Here is an 18,821-nt window from a genome sequence, read left to right as displayed (position 1 = left end):
AGAGCTTGTCGAGCTTCCAAAGGAGCGGAAGGTAATTGGTTGCAAATGAGTGTATATCAAGAAGGAGGGTATTCAGGGCACTCCAGTGAGGTTCAAAGCTAGGTTGATAGCGAAGGGTTATGCACAGGAAGAAGGCATTGACTACAATGAGGTCTTCTCTACGGTAGTGAAACAGTCTTCTATTCAGATCTTGCTAGCTTTGGTGGCACTGTATGGTTTGAAATTGGATCAATTGGATGTGAAAACGATATTTCTTCATGGTGATCTTAATGAAGAAATATATATGACTCAGTCGTTAGGGTTTCAAGCTGCAGGGAAAGAAAAAATAGTGTGTAGATTGAAGAAATCGCTATACAGGTTGAAGCAATCTCTAAGATAGTGGTATAGACGATTCGATGAGTTTATGCTTGGCAAGTCGTACATTAGGAGCCAGTTTGATCCTTGCATGTACTTTCACAAGTTGCATGGAGATGCGTACATTTATTTATTACTTTATGTCGATGACATGTTGGTTACTTCCATTTCCAGATTCACTATAGATGAATTGAAGATACAACTTTCGGGCGAGTTTGAGATGAAGGATTGGGTGAAGCAAATCACATTTTGGGGATGAAGATCGGCAGGAAATAGCAGCTACATGAAAGTCTCAGGTCGGTCGACTGATACTGTTCATTAGTCGACCGACAACATGCACGTTATAGGGTCCGAAATTGCTGTTCTGGTCGGTCGACTGATGGACTCTTATTAGTCGACCGATGCGCATTGACCGGTCGACTGACGAGGGTCCTTCAGTCGACTGATAGCGGTATTGGGCCGATTTTGATTTCCTAGTCTGTTTTGGATTGAGTGTTGATATAAATAGAAACATGATTTCTAGGGTTGTGAGAGAGAGAGAGATTTTACAGAGAAAAGACGTTGTTTTGAACACTTTGAGAGAGAGATTATTGTGAAGGAGTGAGATCTTTTGGCTAGGATTATTTTGAGTGTTTGAGAGAGTTGTAACGCTTTGTTTTTCTTCTCCATATAGTGAAATCTTCCCGTCCTCTCCCCGTGGACGTAAGCAACCACGTAAATTCTCTGTGTTTGTGATTGGTTTTGGTCGTTCTTTTGTGAATTGTGCTCGTGATGTTCCTCTTGCATTGCTTACCGACTCATTTAGATTGTGCACGCTTCCGCGGGGCGCAACACCAAATTCGTTACAATAACCCCGTCTTACGTACATAAGGTGCTCATTGCTCGTCTATTAAAAAAAAAAAAAGTCAACGAGCCCTTTGTGTTTAGCGGGTTCGTGCTAGGCAGGATTTACAACCAGCACGATAGCGGACCGTCACCCGCTCTCTTTGGGGCACCCAAACCCAACCCGTTTGCAGCCCTACTCGATATTTCCTTCAAACGATGCGAAGCTCTCGGCAGCAAACTGCGGCAATTTTTCCTCAAAAATTTTCAGGTCTTTGAATAGTTCTACCTCTTTCTTCTCCTCTCAATGTCTTCATGACTTCAAGCCCATTTCAAAAGATAAAGAGAAAATTAAAAAAAAAAGTTGAAGGAAGAAGAACCCAACAATGGCTCGATTCCTTATCCTCAAGAAGATATCCTCATCATGGGCCTCGCAGATTCTTAATGGTAAGCAAAGCTAATTTTGATTTATTATTTTGTTTTACTTGATGCCCTTAAAGTGTTTGATGTTATGCCTCAAAGAAATGGATCGATTTATCATGGGTATTTCAAGAGCTCTCAATTGATAAGTGATCTTGGAGTTATTATTTTTTCTTTAGTTTTTATTTTTTGGGTTGTGTGTGGGTTGTTTTGATGCATATTGGTCATTGCCCAGAAAATGTTTGATGTTATGCCTCAGAGATGCTTGGGACTGGAACCTAATGCTTGGCTTGATTTTGATGGCTTTTCTGGGTGAATGTGTAGCCCAACACTTGCAGATTTGATGCTGGTGTGATTTTTGTTTTCCTGGAATTATGAAGCTGTCAGTTTAGGCCGGCCCTAATGGATTACTGGAGATGGCTAAGAAACCGTGGAGAACACCTCTCTATAAGCTAGCCTTTAAAGGAATGAAGAGAATAAAAAAGGACAAATTTTTAAAAAAGACCCTTTTTTAATATTAATAAGCAAAATCGACCGTTTACAATTTTATTCAGCAAAATCGACCGCACGGGACTGCTAGTCCCGTGCAGTTCTCCAAAAACCCCAAAAATCAACGATTTCCTCTCTCTCTCCCCCTCTCAGTCTCTCTCCTCCCTCCTCCCTCCTCCGCCCTCTCCCCCTCTCACTCCCCAAAAAACAACGAGTCCGTCGAGGCCGAGCCAGGGGCGGGGGCCGGATGACTTGCCGGTGGAGAGGTCCTGGTCGAAGCGGACGTACCTGACAGCGGAGAAGGCGAAAGAGAGGCCCTAGGAGAGCTGGATGTCGTGGACGACGGGGAGGGGGATGAAATTTTGCAAATGACTCTTGCCTTTCCAAAGGCTATGAGATGGTGGAAGAAAGGGTTGCAGCCAAACATGAAGGAGATCGAATCAGCTCAAGATCTCGTCGATTCTTTACAAACCGCAGGCGACAAGCTCGTGGTTGTAGATTTCTTCTCTCCTGGATGCGGAGGATGCAAAGCCCTTCACCCAAAGGTATAATCTCTGTACAAAACTCATCAACCCCTTTTCAATTGCTGATAATATAATTCTCCCTCCTATAATGTTTGTGAATTTATGTATTTATTGTTTGTTTTTTGGGGGGGCAGATTTGCCAGTTTGCTGAGATGAACTCAGATGTCATGTTCCTCCAAGTAAATTATGAGGAGAGGGAGATATTTGATTCGGTGAGCGGTGTGGCTTTTGAGGGGAGCGAAGGGATGGGTGTGTTTTTGGGAGAGGGCGGAGGAGGGAGGAGAGGGAGAGGGACTGAGAGGGGGAGAGAGAGGAAATCGTTGATTTTTGGGGTTTTTGGAGAACTGCACGGGACTAGCAGTCCCGTGCGGTCGATTTTGCTGAATAAAATTGTAAGCGGTCGATTTTGCTTATTAATATTAAAAAAGGGTCTTTTTTAAAAATTTGTCCAATAAAAAATCTTTTATAAACCCACATTTGACTCTCTGTTTAGTTAGTGGGGGACCAAATAGACCATAAGATACCATCGCGGTTCCGCGAGACTAATTGGATCCTAACGTACCATCACATTTTTGCAGTTCATAGATGCCGGTTTGTCACTAGTCTAGTCCATATCTTTTGGCGTCACATGCGACAAAACCAGCTATAGGTCACTGATTTTTTTCAGTCCACTTTATATAAACTAAAATGCTACTTATGTATCTTAAATCTTGCTAGAAATTTAGAAAAGCAGATTGTTTTCTTTGACTGGAAGATCTCAAATCAACATAATTTTCTATGCACATGCTTATTCTTATATGCTAGGCTTGCATTATCTGGTCCGTGGAGCAAATCTGGAATTCAAGTGTCATAATGTTTTAAGTCGAACGAGTTTTATTTCACCCATAAAATTCCTTGCAGATAAAACACTTTTCTCAATTCTCTTGAAGCAGAAACGCGAATCTGGTTTACATCTTTGGCATGGTTTAAGATGTCTAAGCAGCTATCATGGCACAGGAAAGTTTGACTTGACTGATCTAACGTAAGAAATCAATTCCTTGACAGCTTTCTTAAGTGATGCAAGAAATCATTTCTCATTTCTAGTACACATCCTTTTCATGTTCTTTTAGTAAAAAAATAAAAATAAAAAAAATAATTTTCCAGGTTACGCATGCTACTGTTTTCCTTGGTAACCTTAAAAATGTAGATCTTGCTTATTTAAACTTTAATTATTCTTTGGCATTCACCATTATTAAAGATTCAATAGATTTCCTTAATGATTGGATGATAAATATTTGATTTTCTCAGAGTTTTAAAAGTCTCAATCCCTGTGATTGACATTTGTTGAATTCTAAGAAACTTATTCTTAGGTCATCCCTGAATATCTTCTTTCTTTATAGTAATAGGGGAAGAGTATACTGGTAGAAAGACTGAATTTTTTGACCCTTTTTTCTTTATAAGTGCATGTATCAGTTATTAACTAATCAGTTCTTAAATATTTCCCTATATCCTCTAAGTTTATATTGATTGTAGCTGTCCTCATACATGGTACCCAAATGCTCGGAGGAAGAAGCGAAACGTGTTCTTGCATGTTGGACCTACAAACAGTGGAAAGACATATAATGCACTCAAGCGATTGGAATCTAGCACCTCAGGTAAAATTCATGATAAAATGCAGATAAATTTTCAAAAACCATCTGCATATCTATACTAATATTTTTATTATTACCATCTGATAAAGGAATATACTGTGGACCTTTAAGACTATTGGCGTGGGAGGTCGCAAAAAGATTGAACAGGGCAAACGTTCTATGTAACTTGATGACTGGACAAGAAAGAGAGGAAATAGATGGTGCGAAGCACAGTGCAGTGACTGTTGAAATGGCTGATGTGCTCGGAGATTATCAATGCGCTGTTATAGATGAAATTCAGGTAATTCAAGTAACATCCTGAACCTTACATTTTCTTTTCTTTCTAAATTTAGGCTTAAACTAAAATTTTTGACCGGCAAAGGAAAATATTATATTATGTTTAAAAAAGCAGAAGCAAGAGGCGAAGCATTAGACCTTTTTATTAAGCGAGTTTTAAGCTTCGAAGTGTGAGGCATATGCGTCACGAGTTAAGTATATTTTTTAATTTTAAAATATATAAATGTTATAAATATATAATATACAATGCTACAAAAATTACAATAGATTCATTAAGGTTTTTATTAGTAAATAAGAATTAAACATGCCAAGTATAGACACAAATCATAATAAACTAATCTACATGTGTAATACACACACATACACATATACACACACATATATACACACACACACATATACGTATACACACATATATATGCACACACAGTTACATGGTCATATTGAAGAGACATGTTCTAATTTGAATTTCCTTATTAAAGGGGAAATCTTTGAGTGGCAAAGAAAATGAGAACTAGCAGTATTTTAATTAGAGTCAAATATTCTTTTATATCCTCCTATCTTGTCTAAAGTTGCGTTTCAAAAGAGAAACACTTAATGGAGTGTGAAACACACATTTATTTATGCTTGAAGTGATGAGGTGAAAGCTTCAAGGGATAAATGGCTTCACATATGAGTTTCAAAGAGATTTTCCTTCAAAATGTTTTGAAGCCAGTTTCAGAAAGCATTTTCAAACCTTTCTATAAAACCTGTAATAGTGCTCATGTCAAGGTATGTTGGATGACGAATTAGTAATCAAATGACAAACAAATAACACAGACCATATGCAAGCTATAACAATGACATATCTAGATAAATCCTAAAGTTATAAAAATCTATATGTATGCACTAGATATAGATCCTTTAAGAACGACTACTATAAGCGGGATTAAACCTATGATGCAATGCGAAGCACTTCAGAATTGTAGAGAGAATTGCAATTCAACTTTGCAGACAAACTTTGCTCATTTCTATTTTCCATATTCGGTTAATGTGTCACCTTTTAATTAGGACAAAGCATTGATTTTAAACGTGTAAAGCAAGAAGCTAGCACGTAATCAATTGTTTTCTTTTTATTATGCTCGAGAAACTGCTAGAACTACAATCAATTTCTATCAATTGTAATAAACCTTATTTATTTGGGTTTTTGGGGCACTGAAATTTCAGTTTTGGGAATTTGTGGATATTAGACTGAAGGGAGCAGAAAGGGGAGGGTTCACTAGAGATTTTATGTGGTTCTAGTGTTTAGAAAGAAAGGAAAAGGATGGAAGAAGTTAGGTAGCGATTGGGCATGGTTTGAAGGAGGGATTTTGGATGAGTTTTGAGGCTTGAGGTGTTCGGCTAAGATTTTGGGCTTGGTTTGGGTTTTTGAAGGCAAAATTAGGTAGTCGAAGCAGGGGCTCAGGGTGGATGTGTGCTGCTAGGAGTTAGGGTTTAGATGTTTGGCATCCAGGGTTATCGTGGAAGGAAGTGATAACAGAGATTATAGCAGGAACGAGAGGGAGGGTTTGGTTTCATGCATAGATCAATCATTTTGCATATAAACTCTTTGAAGCATTAATGTTAATATTATCAACTAAAAGCAAGTCATATATGTACACACATGTATATATGTACATGCATGCATATGTACGTACATGCATACTATAGCTCACGTAAACTTAAGACATGATTCGGTAAGAGGTATGAAGAGGGGAGACGAAGGGGAGGTACAATGAGGTGCAAAGAACATACCTTTCTCGCTTCTTATTTTGTTGGAGTGAAGGAGAGGGGAGATGTGCCACTTGGTAGTTCATTTTCTCTCTTGTGACCCTCCAATTTAGAGAGATTCTTCTCTCTCCTCATTTCTAGTTCATTTTAAATCGACCCTCCCCACCCTTCACTCATCTCCCTCTCTGAAACCCTTACCTACCACAACTTATTTTTGTCCCTCGACTCCATCCCCTCCTCTCATCTCACCATTTACCAAACCAAGCCTAAGTGGACTGAGAGTTCCATCAACCAAATTTTTGTCCCTTGGATATTCTTTGAATTTCGTGTTGATATGTGATACAATATCAAACTATTTTTGAGATGGGTGCCTTAATATGTATCACACATCAAGACACTCAAAGCAAATCTAAGGGATAAAAATGTTTGTGGCTTGGGCCCTCGGTCCATTTTAAGTTTACAAGAGCTTTTCGTTATGTATATACACTAGTTTTTACTGCAAAGGATTTAATATTTGAACACTAATCCTAATTGAGTTAAAGAGATAGGCATATTTTCATACATTATTAGTGATTATGAACAGTGTTATCGATGCGTGAGTCGCAATATGGGGCGAGTTCTTTTACGTGCATAGGCACATTGTGATGCATGCGCTTGAGGCGCACATGACAAACACAATTATTCAAGATAGATAATCAAGCACAAAAGAACATGTTTGCGAATTATTACATAAAAATGTGTTAAGATAAATAATATGTATGACCAAATCACAAAATAAAGACTTGATTCATAGTTCTAACACATCCAACATAATAGCAGAGTTCATAGTGTTCCGAATTAACGAGCAAAAATAGCCCACCCGATGCCACGACGTTAGCTTGAAAAATTACAATAAATAACGTTAGAACTAGTTGGTACAAAAAAACATCGTAGTTCAAATCACTTAGAAAAATATACCAAATTGCACTAAAATGTAGCAAATTAGACCATATATCAAGTGAGTTTATAAACAAAGAATCAATCTACAGTTTGTGATGTAGCGTCATTATTGTGAAAAATTTTAAGAAAATTATAATTTGAGTATCTTATTTTAATATACCAAATACCTAATCACTTAGAACAAACGTATATAAAGTTACACCAATATATCACCATATATGGTATAATAAAGTGATGCTATATAAAGTAAGTTTAAAATTATTTACGTCGAGTGTTTCAGGCCTAAGAGTGACTTTGGTTGATTGAGTTTAAAAATGAATAGGGGCAAACCTTTGGGTTCATAGGCTGATGTTATACAAATTGACTTTAATAATTTGGGTTTATAGGCAAAATACTCTTTGGAAGTAGATGAACTTAAGAATAAATCATGGGTAAGACTTTGAGTTTAGAGGGGGGGGGGACCTAGTAAAACTTTAAACATACATAGGTTTAAAGAATAATCAGGAGTAAAGCTTAGGGTTTATAGACATGAATCCTATTTTGGAAATGAGTGGGTCTAAAAATAAATTGGAGTAAACATGCGATTTTCAAATAAAAAAAACAAAAATTTAGGCATATGGCAGAAATTGACGGCTAAGTGTGATTCTGTAAGTGTGTGGGTTAAAAATAAATGGGGGATAAAACTTTGTTCATATGTAAACATTCTTCTTTGAAGTAGGTGCATAAAAAATAAACGATGACAAAACTTTGGGTTTATAGGCAAAAGACTTCTTGAGAAGTTGTTGGAACTAAATGCTATGCTAGACTAAGTTCTATACTGCGTGAGGACGGTGTGAGCCATCTCTAGAATCCGGAGGAGTCATCTGTAGAGTCCACATTGCTTGGCGGTGATATTGTGATGAATCAATTGTCATTGTCACGACGAGGACGTAGAGTATGTAAGGTGAAGTGATTGTGATACCTCATGTGTTTAGTCCCATATCGGGTAATTGTGAAGATGTTGAAGTGTTTCTGATGTAATATAATGGGCTAAAGTGTAGCGTTGGCTAATTGATTTGGCAATGGTTTGAGCCACACAACACGCTACATTCAGTGAGTCTCAAGGCTTACATTGCGTCAATGGGCTTGCGGGCCTTGGACTTGGTTTTTTTAAAAAGAACGGTGACATCCTGTTAAACTCAAGTTTCATCAATGAAACTTGAAAGTTGTTAATAATAGATCATTTGTGATACTAGCATCAAACATGTCTAAAAGGAATAACCAAAAAAATAAAATAAAAGAAAAAGGTAAAAAAATAAAATCTACCTTTAAGAAGTGACAAAACTTCTAAGATTTAAATTTGTCATAATTTGGAAGTTAGTGTTGCTTCCATGAGCCTCTAAATACAGTCATTATTCCATAAAAAATGCTTAATAGCATAGTATTCGGGTACAGAGAGAATTAAATGATGGCCAGTTCTTATATAGTCTAATGAAAGTTTCTTTTTTGTTTTTCAGTTTTGTATGTGTGCATGCATGCGTGTGTGTATTATGGGTATGAGGTGACAACTCATTTGTGTCTCTATGTGTGTATGTGTATTATGGGTATAAGGTGGCAACTCATTTAGGCTCAACAAGCTAGCCTGTGCTGCTTGCTGCATCGAAAAGTATGGACCTTCACCATTTCTATCTCTTCATAGCTCATTTAACAAAAAAAGACACCAGCTATATATATATATATATATATATATATATATATATATATATATATATTATATATATTAGAGAGAGAGAGAGAGAGAGAGAGAGAGAGAGAGAGGAGAGAGAGAGAGAGAGAGAGAGAAGAATCTTATGTAAAACTTAAGTTGGATAGGAGCCACCAACTTTTTTATCCATTAATGTTGGCATGTTGCCTTGGGATCCGTGAAAGATATGAAGAGTCTTTTGAGATTTGTACATCTCTTGATGGCACTAATCTAAAGACAAGACGAGTAGATAAAAAGTTTGGTGGACATTGTCTTCTATCCACTTAAGTTGACATAAGCTCATCTCTCTCTCTATATATATTCTCGTTAATTTTTTTCACAAAGTTTTATTTACAATGTGAACTCATATTAGGTTGCCATCCTAAGCAATTAGATTGTCTTCACTTATTTGTTATTTGTTTGTTGTAATACCTCGGTCTAATAATTAGATTAAGTCACTTTAGTTTATATACCTCTTCTTGCTGGCAAGGTTCTAAAGGTAATTTCAGTTTGATAGTTCATTATCAATTTCCTTACTCTTTTGCTTTGGTTTCTGTAGATGGTAGCATGCAAACAAAGAGGGTATTCATTTACTCGTGCATTGTTAGGGATCTGCTCAGATGAACTTCACATTTGTGGAGACCCAGCTGCTGTTCCTCTTATCCAGAGTATATTGGAAGTAACTGATGATGTCGTCCAGGTTTCTTTCTTAGTCCTAATTATATGCATACATTTTTGTTCGTGTACTCTTATCTAATTCTATACAAGTTCCTTTCGTTCAGTGTTCTATTTTTTGTCATTTTTGATATAAATTTAGGTATTTATTAAGGTTATGAAACTTATGCTATAATAATTTAACTTTACCGTTTCAGCTTCTTGTGGTCTAGTAGAAAAGTCATAATAGACCTAACCCTGATTTGGATACTATTATTTCATATTATGCTGGATACACCTCCGTTTATGATGAATTGCAGAAGTCGGCTTTTAGTTCAATTACTGTGAAAAATCTGCCTTGAAAGTACTTCGTTAGGATCTTTTTGGTTGATGTAAGTTTTCAAAAATGGGAAACTATGCAGTGGTGGCACCAACTCGGCATAATCCTCTCTGGCCTCTTTGTTTGCTCGGTTATGTTTTTGACTGTCTGCATTTTTTTTCATGAACTCTTGTTCATTTTGGAACGGTTCATAAAAGTATTGCGCAAGTTCGAAACTAGGCTACATATTTTTTACACAGACACAAAAGTAATGTGGTATTTAGTTAGTTGTGAGTTTCTGTCCCAAGTAGTTAATTAGTTGGTTATGGTCAACATTACAAGTAGCGAGTTAGTGGTTCAGGCTCACTATCCAAGATAGTAAATTTAATTGGATGTAACAAGAAAGGTTAAGTTACTATCATAAGTAAGATCCATATTTGAATATTTGAGGCTTGTCTGATCTAAAAAGTTTTTATCACTGTATAGTACAAAGAGAACAATTATAATCTATAAAAAGCAATGAGAAAGACCAAGATAGCCAAAAGGCCCTATGCAGTTTTTCTTGGAGGCTATTCTTCTGCAAAGAATTACAAACCAAAGCGTAGCTCTCCGTTCAAAATGAGCAGTTATCTTCCCTTACCATCTCAATCAATCCGAGCCTAAACTAAAAAAAAATCAACCAATAACCACAAAAAGTTTGCCCTAAAACCCACAGCCAAACCGAGGAAAAATGACTCTGAAAGCCTGCTCTCTTGATATATACACAATAAATGCTTGTTTGAAATAACTCGATGTGTACATATTTTTGCCATCTCTCTATTATTTGAGACTGTACTGTAGTCTTTTTTGTATATTTAATTCGGCACACTTATATCTTCTACTTAGGTTCCGTATTATGAAAGATTCCTCTCTGGCTCTTTCAATTTTTCTCACACTTCAAGTTTTGCATTGCCATCATGCAATTTCAGAGCATAGAGGTATATGGTTATTTTCTGTAACCTTTTCATATATTTTAACATGTCATAATCTGTTCTTATTTTTACATAGGTTCAATATTATGAGAGATTGTCCCCTCTGGTGCCCTCAAAAACTCCACTTGGGTCCTTCTCTAACATTAGAACTGGTGATTGCATTGTTACTTTCTCGAGGCGTGGGATATATAAGCTGAAGGTCTGCTAAGTTTTCTAGTGCGTATTTTTATTGTTATATTTATTAAGACAAAAAAATGAAAATGGTTGTTTATTATTTGTCTCTACACATGCCCATTGTGTTGATAATTTGAGATTGTTATATCATGCAAATAGTTAAGTGTTAATCCCAAAATGAAAAGCCAACACGTGTCCCACTCTATGCCTAATCAACCATATTCGAAGAGGGATGACTCAAGCGACTTCAATGGTCGAACCAGTCAGGCCGAGAACTTGCGAGGCCGACTAAAAAGACGGTACTTATCGACCTACCTATAAGATTGAGACGAGAAGCATGGCCTACCATTCCTGTCGACCCCGCTTCCTCTCGGCACTCGGCTCTTCTAGGCCGACAACTTGTGAGGCTGACTAAAAAGGCGGTATTTATCAGCCTTTAGCGAGACGAGTCGGAAGGCGGTGTATCCTCGAGCCCCCCCACTGACAGTCAATTACCATCACATTAAATGCATGATCAAAGTCATCATTTCTCCACATGACCTCCTTCCAGTCTTTATTTGACTCGGGAGTCGTTCAAGATGACTTTGAAGCCGTCCAAGTTCTGGAAGAAGAAGTGCTCCTTCCCAGATTTAACACTAAGGAGGTGACCGAGTATGCACACGGTCGGATTGACTCCAATCCGGTGATAGATTATCACGAACCCCACTAATGTGGCGATGGAGTTCGACTTGATTTGCTAGAGAGACACCCCAAAGCCTCGAAGACATGAGAGAGGAAGAGGTGGAACGGTAGTTGAAGTCCATACTCCAAGTGCTAAGGTAGATCTGGGCCATCACACCGCTGTGATCATACATAGCATGAGCCCTCTCTGGCACCGACAAGGTGAACGCTCTGGGGAGATCGTAGCGATTGTAGTAGGCCTCGAGCTCCGTTGTGCAGAGCTTCAAGCTAGAATTCCTTAAGAGGTTAATCCTCATCTCATTACGGCCGATGAATAGGAGCAGTGGAAGCCATTAGAGATCGTTGGAAGTTAGCCAAAAATCGCTCGGTGGAGAGATCTACAGGTTCATAGTTTAAGATAGTTTGTAAACAAAACCCCTCTGTAGAGCTGATATATATTATTTAAATATTATATATATATATATATTATATATATATATATATTATATATATATATTATATATATATATATATATATATATTATATATTATATATTATATATATATATATATATATATAATATATATATATTTAGAGATAGACGCATGTCGAGATCAGAGCGGCCGACTCAATTGAAGATGCGATGGTTTTGGATCAACCTCGGAAGTTGAACAGACCGCACAAGAACCGAAGCGCTGTCCTTCGGTTGACACGCATCTTACACTCAAGAAATGCGGCGACGACCGCGCACAATCCCTAGTGACGTCATAGTATCACATCAATAGCGACCCATCGCTTTCCTCATAAATGTGCCTTGGGTATCGCCAACCGTTGACTGCTCACATTTTACTCGGACTGGGCCAACCAAGTTCGAATGAAAAGGGTCAGTGTTATATCATGCAAATAGTTAAGTGTTAATCCCTATATGAGGAGCCGACACGTGTTCCACTCTATGCCCAATCAACCATATTCAAAGAGGGACGATTTGAACAATTTCAATGGTCGATCCCGTCAGGCCGAGAACTTGTAAGGCCGACTAAAAAGATGGTAGTTGTTGACCTACCGGTAAGATCGAGACGAGAAGCATCATCACTCAACCTACCATTTCAGTCGACCCCGCTCCCTCTAGGCACTCGGCTCCTCTAGGCCAACAATTTGTGAGGTTGACTAAAAAGACGGCGTTTATCGCCTCTAGCGAGACGAGTCTGAAGGCTGTGCATCCTCAAGCCCCTTGTTGACAGTCAATTGCGATCACATTAAATACGTGGTCAGAGTCATTATTTCTCTAACCCTAAAAGTTTTTATGACTTATTGAACCTCGTCAGCACTACGCACATTCTTTCACCCTCACATTACACACCTGAGTGACTCACCCCCCTCTACAACTGACACGTGTAAAGTAAATGCCAATGGAGCCGCCTGCTTAACTCGGCCATAACTCATTTGCCCCTTTGGATCTACTATAAAAGGAAGGTGTTGACTGCTGCTTAGGGTAAGAAAATTCTGCCCAAAATAACCCTTATACATTTGAACTCTTCTTCATTACTCAAGCTCAAAGCTGACTTGACCGTCGAAGGAACCACCGGAGATCCCAACTCCGACCTCTTAAGTGTTATTCATGTGCAGGACGTAACTATCAGCTTAATAATCAACCGTGTAAGAAAGCCTAAGTACCCTTACACCACTCATAATCCATCAATATACCCCTTGTTAGATAACTGATATTAACAAAGATATTAATAATCCTTTCGTTATCTTGCTCATGTAACCTTACGCATCCTATCTGATAATATTTTGTTTCAGCTTAATATTTCTAGGCTCGGAGCTAACCAATTATTGCGAGCTTGATATATTACAATAGAAAGAATGCACAACTTTGGGCATGCTCATTACTACGAGAGGAGAAGATGCTTTTTTCTCTTAAAAGCATAATAGTCCTTATCCTCACTTTTACAAAATTTCCTTGTCCCATTCTTATTCCTGTACCCCTGTCTGTAACTCTGTGTAACATAGTACTTCACACTAGATACCGTCTTCCTTTACACTAGATATCGTCTCAACCTTTTCATGTTGTATTTGTGACTAGGTAACATTTATTATGAAAAATGTCATCACAGGTATATATACCTTTAGCTGGTTCTGCTTCCATCTTTTGTCATGCCTTGGGAAATAAAATTAAAATGCCAGTCTACTTTTCATCAAAATTAAAAGCCTTTAGTGTTGATGTATTTCATCTTTAGAGGATTTATTAAAAGCCTTTAGTGTATATATATTACATCATTAGAGGATTTATTTTCTGAATGAGGTCCATATAAAAGGTACATAAACCGCAAAACCTTGTCCGCTCTATGTTGATAATACCTAAATGATGAGTAATACAAAGAGCATCTACCTGGATAAATTATAGGCAATGTTGTAAAAAGTGGCCTAGGCGGACGCCTAGATGTAGGCGGACTATTTACGGCTTAGATTTGGCCGGAGTGTCCAATCTAGGCTTCGCTCCTGCCTAGGCGGCTCCTAGGGCTAGGGGGTCTGCTTAGGTAGGCCGCCTAGCTTTTTAAACAAAAAAAAAAAAAGAAAAGAAAAACCCAATTTTAAGCCAAAAAAAAAAAAAAAAAAACCAAAACCCGAACCCATAACCCATACCGACCCGCTTCACTTAACCTAAACCCTATCTCTTTCTCTTTCATGTGCTCTTCATCCGCAACCGCTGATACCCACCTCCGTAGCTCTCCCTTATCCTTCGAGTCCTTTCCCATCGCCTCGCCTCTCGACGCCTCCTTATCCCGCTGCCTCCTACTCCACCTCCTTCCCCGCCTCTTTCGACACCCACTAGCATCTCCGTAGTTGCCCGCCTCTTCCCGATCACCCCTCCTCTCCCGCTGCCTCCTTCTCCACCTCCTAGCCTCCTCCCACCTCTTCTGACATCCACCGACACCTCCTGCAGTCGCTGACACCCACCTTCACAGCTCTCTACCAACACCCACCTAGGTAAACACCTACACGCTGCACGCCTAGCCACCTAGGCTCTAGACCCTGGTTCGAACGCCTAGTGTGCTTAGCGTCTTCTGTAACATTAATTATAAGGATAATATTCGTCGAACAAACATGAGGTTTAGAGCTTATAAAAAGGTCAAGCTTGTTTGCATCCCAGCTTTGGTTGCTGTCTCCATGAAGCTAATGCTGTAGGCTTCGAAGCAGAAATTCTTGGAATTAAGTTAATAGCCATGTATCATAATAAGCTATCTATTCCGTATTTCTTTTGGAGCAACTTTTTCTTTATCAAATGCCTAGATCAATCTTGTCCACTAAAATAAAAGTACAATTGTTTAACAACTCATGCTTCCGCTGCTTTTCCTTGAGCAGATGACTTGCTGAATAATGACCAACAAGTTGTTTGTTGGTCTGTTTATTTGATATGCTATTGTATGTCTTCTTATCTTTTTTCTCACATACATTTCTTTTTAATTTCTGCAGAGAAGAATTGAAAAGGAAGAGAAGCATCTTTGTTCTGTCGTATATGGCTCACTACCACCTGAAACTCGAACTAAACAGGTACTTCCCGCTGTTTTAAAAATTCTCTTACGTGTATCATTTAAGTTCCGTGCTTTATAATTATGCACCAGTTAGGAGAAGTGATAAGATTATCATTTCTGGGGCAAAGAAGACTAGAAGTAGACCTAAAGAACGAGTTAAAAAGAAATTAAGAAGGATATGATATTAGTTAACACATATGTCCCTTATTAGAACTTATGGAAGAATATACTCATGAATTGCATACAAGCATTTTGGGATAAAGGCTTTGTTGTTTTTGTGCGCTTTATAGTTCATCAGCGTAACTAACATTTGCATAAAAGTGTGGTATTTCATATAGTTCTGTCAACAATATCTATCTTCTGCACTTTTACTATTTTTCTTTCCTATCTTATTCTATATATGTCTCATTATGGATACTAGTATCTTTGTCATCCTAGTTGATTTGACTTAGTACCCTATGTGATGTTTTTTCCTTTTCTTTGTTTCATACACTTTTTTCTTGTGAAATAAATCTATTCTTACTCACATGAAGGATCAGGTTAAGACATGTGCGCTAATTGTTCTCTCTCTCACATGAAAGATGAGAGGAGAATGGTCTTGTAAAAAATCTACTTGAGAAGCTTCACTACAAACATAAATACTTGGTGACTGGATGAGAACATATAGGATCGGGGTAGGACATGCACGCTGATTGTTCTCTCTCTCTCACACGAAAGATGAGAGGAGAATGGTCTGGTAAAAATCTACTTGAGAAGCTTCACTACAGACATAAATACTTAGTGAATGGATGAGAAGATATAGGATCGGGGTAGGACATACACGCTGATTGTTCTCTCTTAGTGAAATAAATATTATTCTTACTCACATGAAGGATCGGGGTAAGACATGCGTAAGACATGCATGCTGATTGTTCTCTCTCACACACGAAAGATGAGCGGAGAATGGTCTGGTAAAAAATCTACTTGAGAAGCTTTACTGTAAACATAAGGATGAGAAGTTTAATTTATATCCAGATTATATCCTTGTTCAAATTCTTAACCAGTGAAAGAAGAGCTTTATCTCCTATTCTCCTATTATATTTATTGATGCCTTTTGCTCATTGACGTTCATGCACAATTATTAGAGGCCAGGAGCGAAAGTGAGTTTGTCTTTCTATGCATGAAGACATTTTTGAGTCATGGTTGTTGCTGGTCAGAGGATGTTGATGGTGGAGGATCAGGTGGTTATAGTCAAGTTCCAAATGTCAAAAAAAAAAAACCCCAAAATATTTAAATATAGGATTACGTGATAATAACCGATAGCAAGCTAAAGTTAACTCAACATTTTTTACCACGTGAGATCTCTTGGATCATGTGGAGAAGCTTTAACCTTTTGAAAGAATCTCGGACACTTAATGTGCTCTTGTACTCAATTAAAAACCACGTGAGATAACATTAATTCTTAACACGCAAGAACAACTAGGGGCATACTAAGGTTATGTTGATTCCATTGAATTATGTTACCATTTTTGGAGAAATGGTGATACGTCAAGTCCCAGAATGGAAACCATTGTGACATGGCAGTCTATTTTTCTTCCTTGGCCATGGATGTGCTTATGGAGTTGCACTAATGTAGGGTTTCTGATTTGTGAGTGGATTTGAGAAGAACTTTTTTGGAGAAATTTTGAAATGAGAGGACAAATAAAAAAAAACCAAATAGAGAAGATAAATGTCTGACGTCGAATAGTGTTGGGAGTAACATCCTCTTCGTTGCAATCCATGTTTACAAGGGGGGCAAAATGTTAAGCAGAAGGTGACGGGCCTATTACTTGGCAACTGTCTGCTTGAGTGCTGCTTAAACAATGATTATTTCCTTTTTATTTTCATACAATTTATATAAAAACTGCCTTAAAGTCAATAAAAGGAAAATTAGGTGCAACAATGATGGTAGCATTGCACATAATAGCTGAGGTATAGAGAAACATCAACAATAAAAGAGAAGTGTATGAACGAGGAGAGGAAGAAGAGTCATCAATTGCAGCTATTACTTATTTAGTTTTCGAAAGCTTTACACATAAACAGTTTGGATGTCAAGTAAGTATCTAATATGCAATATTTTACTTTATTCATGAAGTGACAAATCTTACACTAAATGCTCAGTCCGAGGTCCTATAGTATGATTTGCAGTTGCTATATGATTTTATGTGGAGACATAGGAATCTTGTGGAGAACTGCAGTTGCATGCTTGGGGTAAAATAGTCTTTCAACATTGCATTTGTCATATGGTTGCAGATCGTTATATTTCCTTGTACAGAATAAACCAAGTGAATCTTGACTTTTGAGCTTGCAGGCTTCAAAGTTCAATGACGAAAGCAGTGAGTTTGATGTTCTTGTAGCCAGTGATGCTATTGGAATGGGTCTCAATCTGAACATTTCTAGAATCATCTTTTCAACATTGAAGAAATTTGATGGCGTGCAGACGAGGGATCTTACCGTGCCTGAAATTAAGCAGATTGCAGGTGTTTTATTTGTTGCTAAAAGCACATGTCACTTAGCATTTCTTCCATGCCATTGTAGAATTAGTTTTGGCAGTTAGTGATCTTTACTTTCTTCAAGTCAACTCAAAGTGAGTTTTCTTTGTTTTTCATGCTAATTCTTCTGTCCTTGGCATAGTTCATAACTAATTTTGGAACATGTTTTATCTTTACTCCAGTTATTTGGTAAGGGAATATCAGTTTTAATTGCTCCTACCACTCTAAATATGTAAAATGAGACTCACAGGATAGATTTTTTGTTTCTTAGCAAAATTCTATCAATTTTGTGGAGAAGTATAGTCATAAATTTAGCCTCTTAAATAATTGAAGAGAATGCACAATTGTTTTTAACGCATGTACAGAATTATGACAGAAGTATTCAAATGATCAGACTTGTGAAGTTTAAAATTCCACTCCCATATTGAGAAAGTGTAATTTTCTTGAATTCTTATTTAATGTTTGAAATTACATATTCCCATTCCAACTATATGACTAATTTCTTCTAGTGCCAAAGTTTCAGCATATGATTGGATTCTTTGCAATATCATCCTTGCATGGAATTCTTGTTCATCCAATATTCCTTTAAAGGGAAGAATATAGTTGTAGGCAATAAAAATTGTCTTTAATCCCTATCAGAGAAGTTCAGAACAAAACTGCTAAAACTTCGCCTGAAATAGCAAAAAGGGAAAAAACGCTGATATCTCTCAAACCAGAAGGAATTTGGCGAAACGGACAGGAGCAAACCGAAGCCTATGGGGTGAGTTTGGTCGGCTCCGTCTCGTCGAGATAGTCGATTTTCATATATAATTCGTCCAATTCCGATTACGGTTTGAAAGTTATGACCTATTCTTCGAAGCATGTTCAGTAGCTCGCCTAAAGGCTGAAGCTCGTCTGTAAAGGCTGAAGCTCGCCTACAAGGAAGTCTGTCTACAAGGATAGAGCTCGCCTAACAGCATTGAAGCTCGCCTGAATAAGATTCGCCTGCACAGCTCGCCTGCACAGCTTCGCCTGCACAGCTTCGCCTGCACAGCCTCGCCTGCACAACTCGCCTGCACATTGAACCAAG

At 37.8% G+C, this 18,821-nt stretch overlaps 1 protein-coding gene across 6 annotated transcripts in view; it reads left to right on the top strand.

The window, feature by feature from the left end:
• Window positions 1,281-18,821, top strand: part of LOC109835434 (ATP-dependent RNA helicase SUV3, mitochondrial) — a 41,525-nt gene continuing 23,984 nt past the window's right edge. For 2 of the 6 annotated variants that reach the window (XR_002245621.1, XM_020403412.1), the window contains exons 1-8: window positions 2,221-2,630; window positions 3,510-3,630; window positions 4,122-4,243; window positions 4,330-4,520; window positions 9,487-9,627; window positions 10,948-11,070; window positions 15,184-15,261; window positions 17,572-17,740. Coding sequence is in view for 5 of the 6 variants with exons in the window: in XM_020403412.1 (XP_020259001.1) it covers window positions 2,483-2,630; window positions 3,510-3,630; window positions 4,122-4,243; window positions 4,330-4,520; window positions 9,487-9,627; window positions 10,948-11,070; window positions 15,184-15,261; window positions 17,572-17,740 (1,093 nt within the window). In the remaining variant the exon portion in view is untranslated. Of the gene's footprint in view, window positions 1,624-2,220; window positions 2,631-3,509; window positions 3,631-4,121; window positions 4,244-4,329; window positions 4,521-9,486; window positions 9,628-10,947; window positions 11,071-15,183; window positions 15,262-17,571; window positions 17,741-18,821 lie in introns of those variants that run through there. The other 4 variants (XM_020403415.1, XM_020403416.1, XM_020403413.1 and 1 more) reach the window with 4 other exon arrangements.

The sequence above is a fragment of the Asparagus officinalis genome, chromosome 3, assembly GCF_001876935.1.
Source record: "Asparagus officinalis chromosome 3, Aspof.V1, whole genome shotgun sequence".
NCBI lineage: Eukaryota > Viridiplantae > Streptophyta > Magnoliopsida > Asparagales > Asparagaceae > Asparagus > Asparagus officinalis.
Note: the sequence above shows the minus strand (reverse complement) of the source record. Positions and strands in the feature narration are given on the sequence as shown.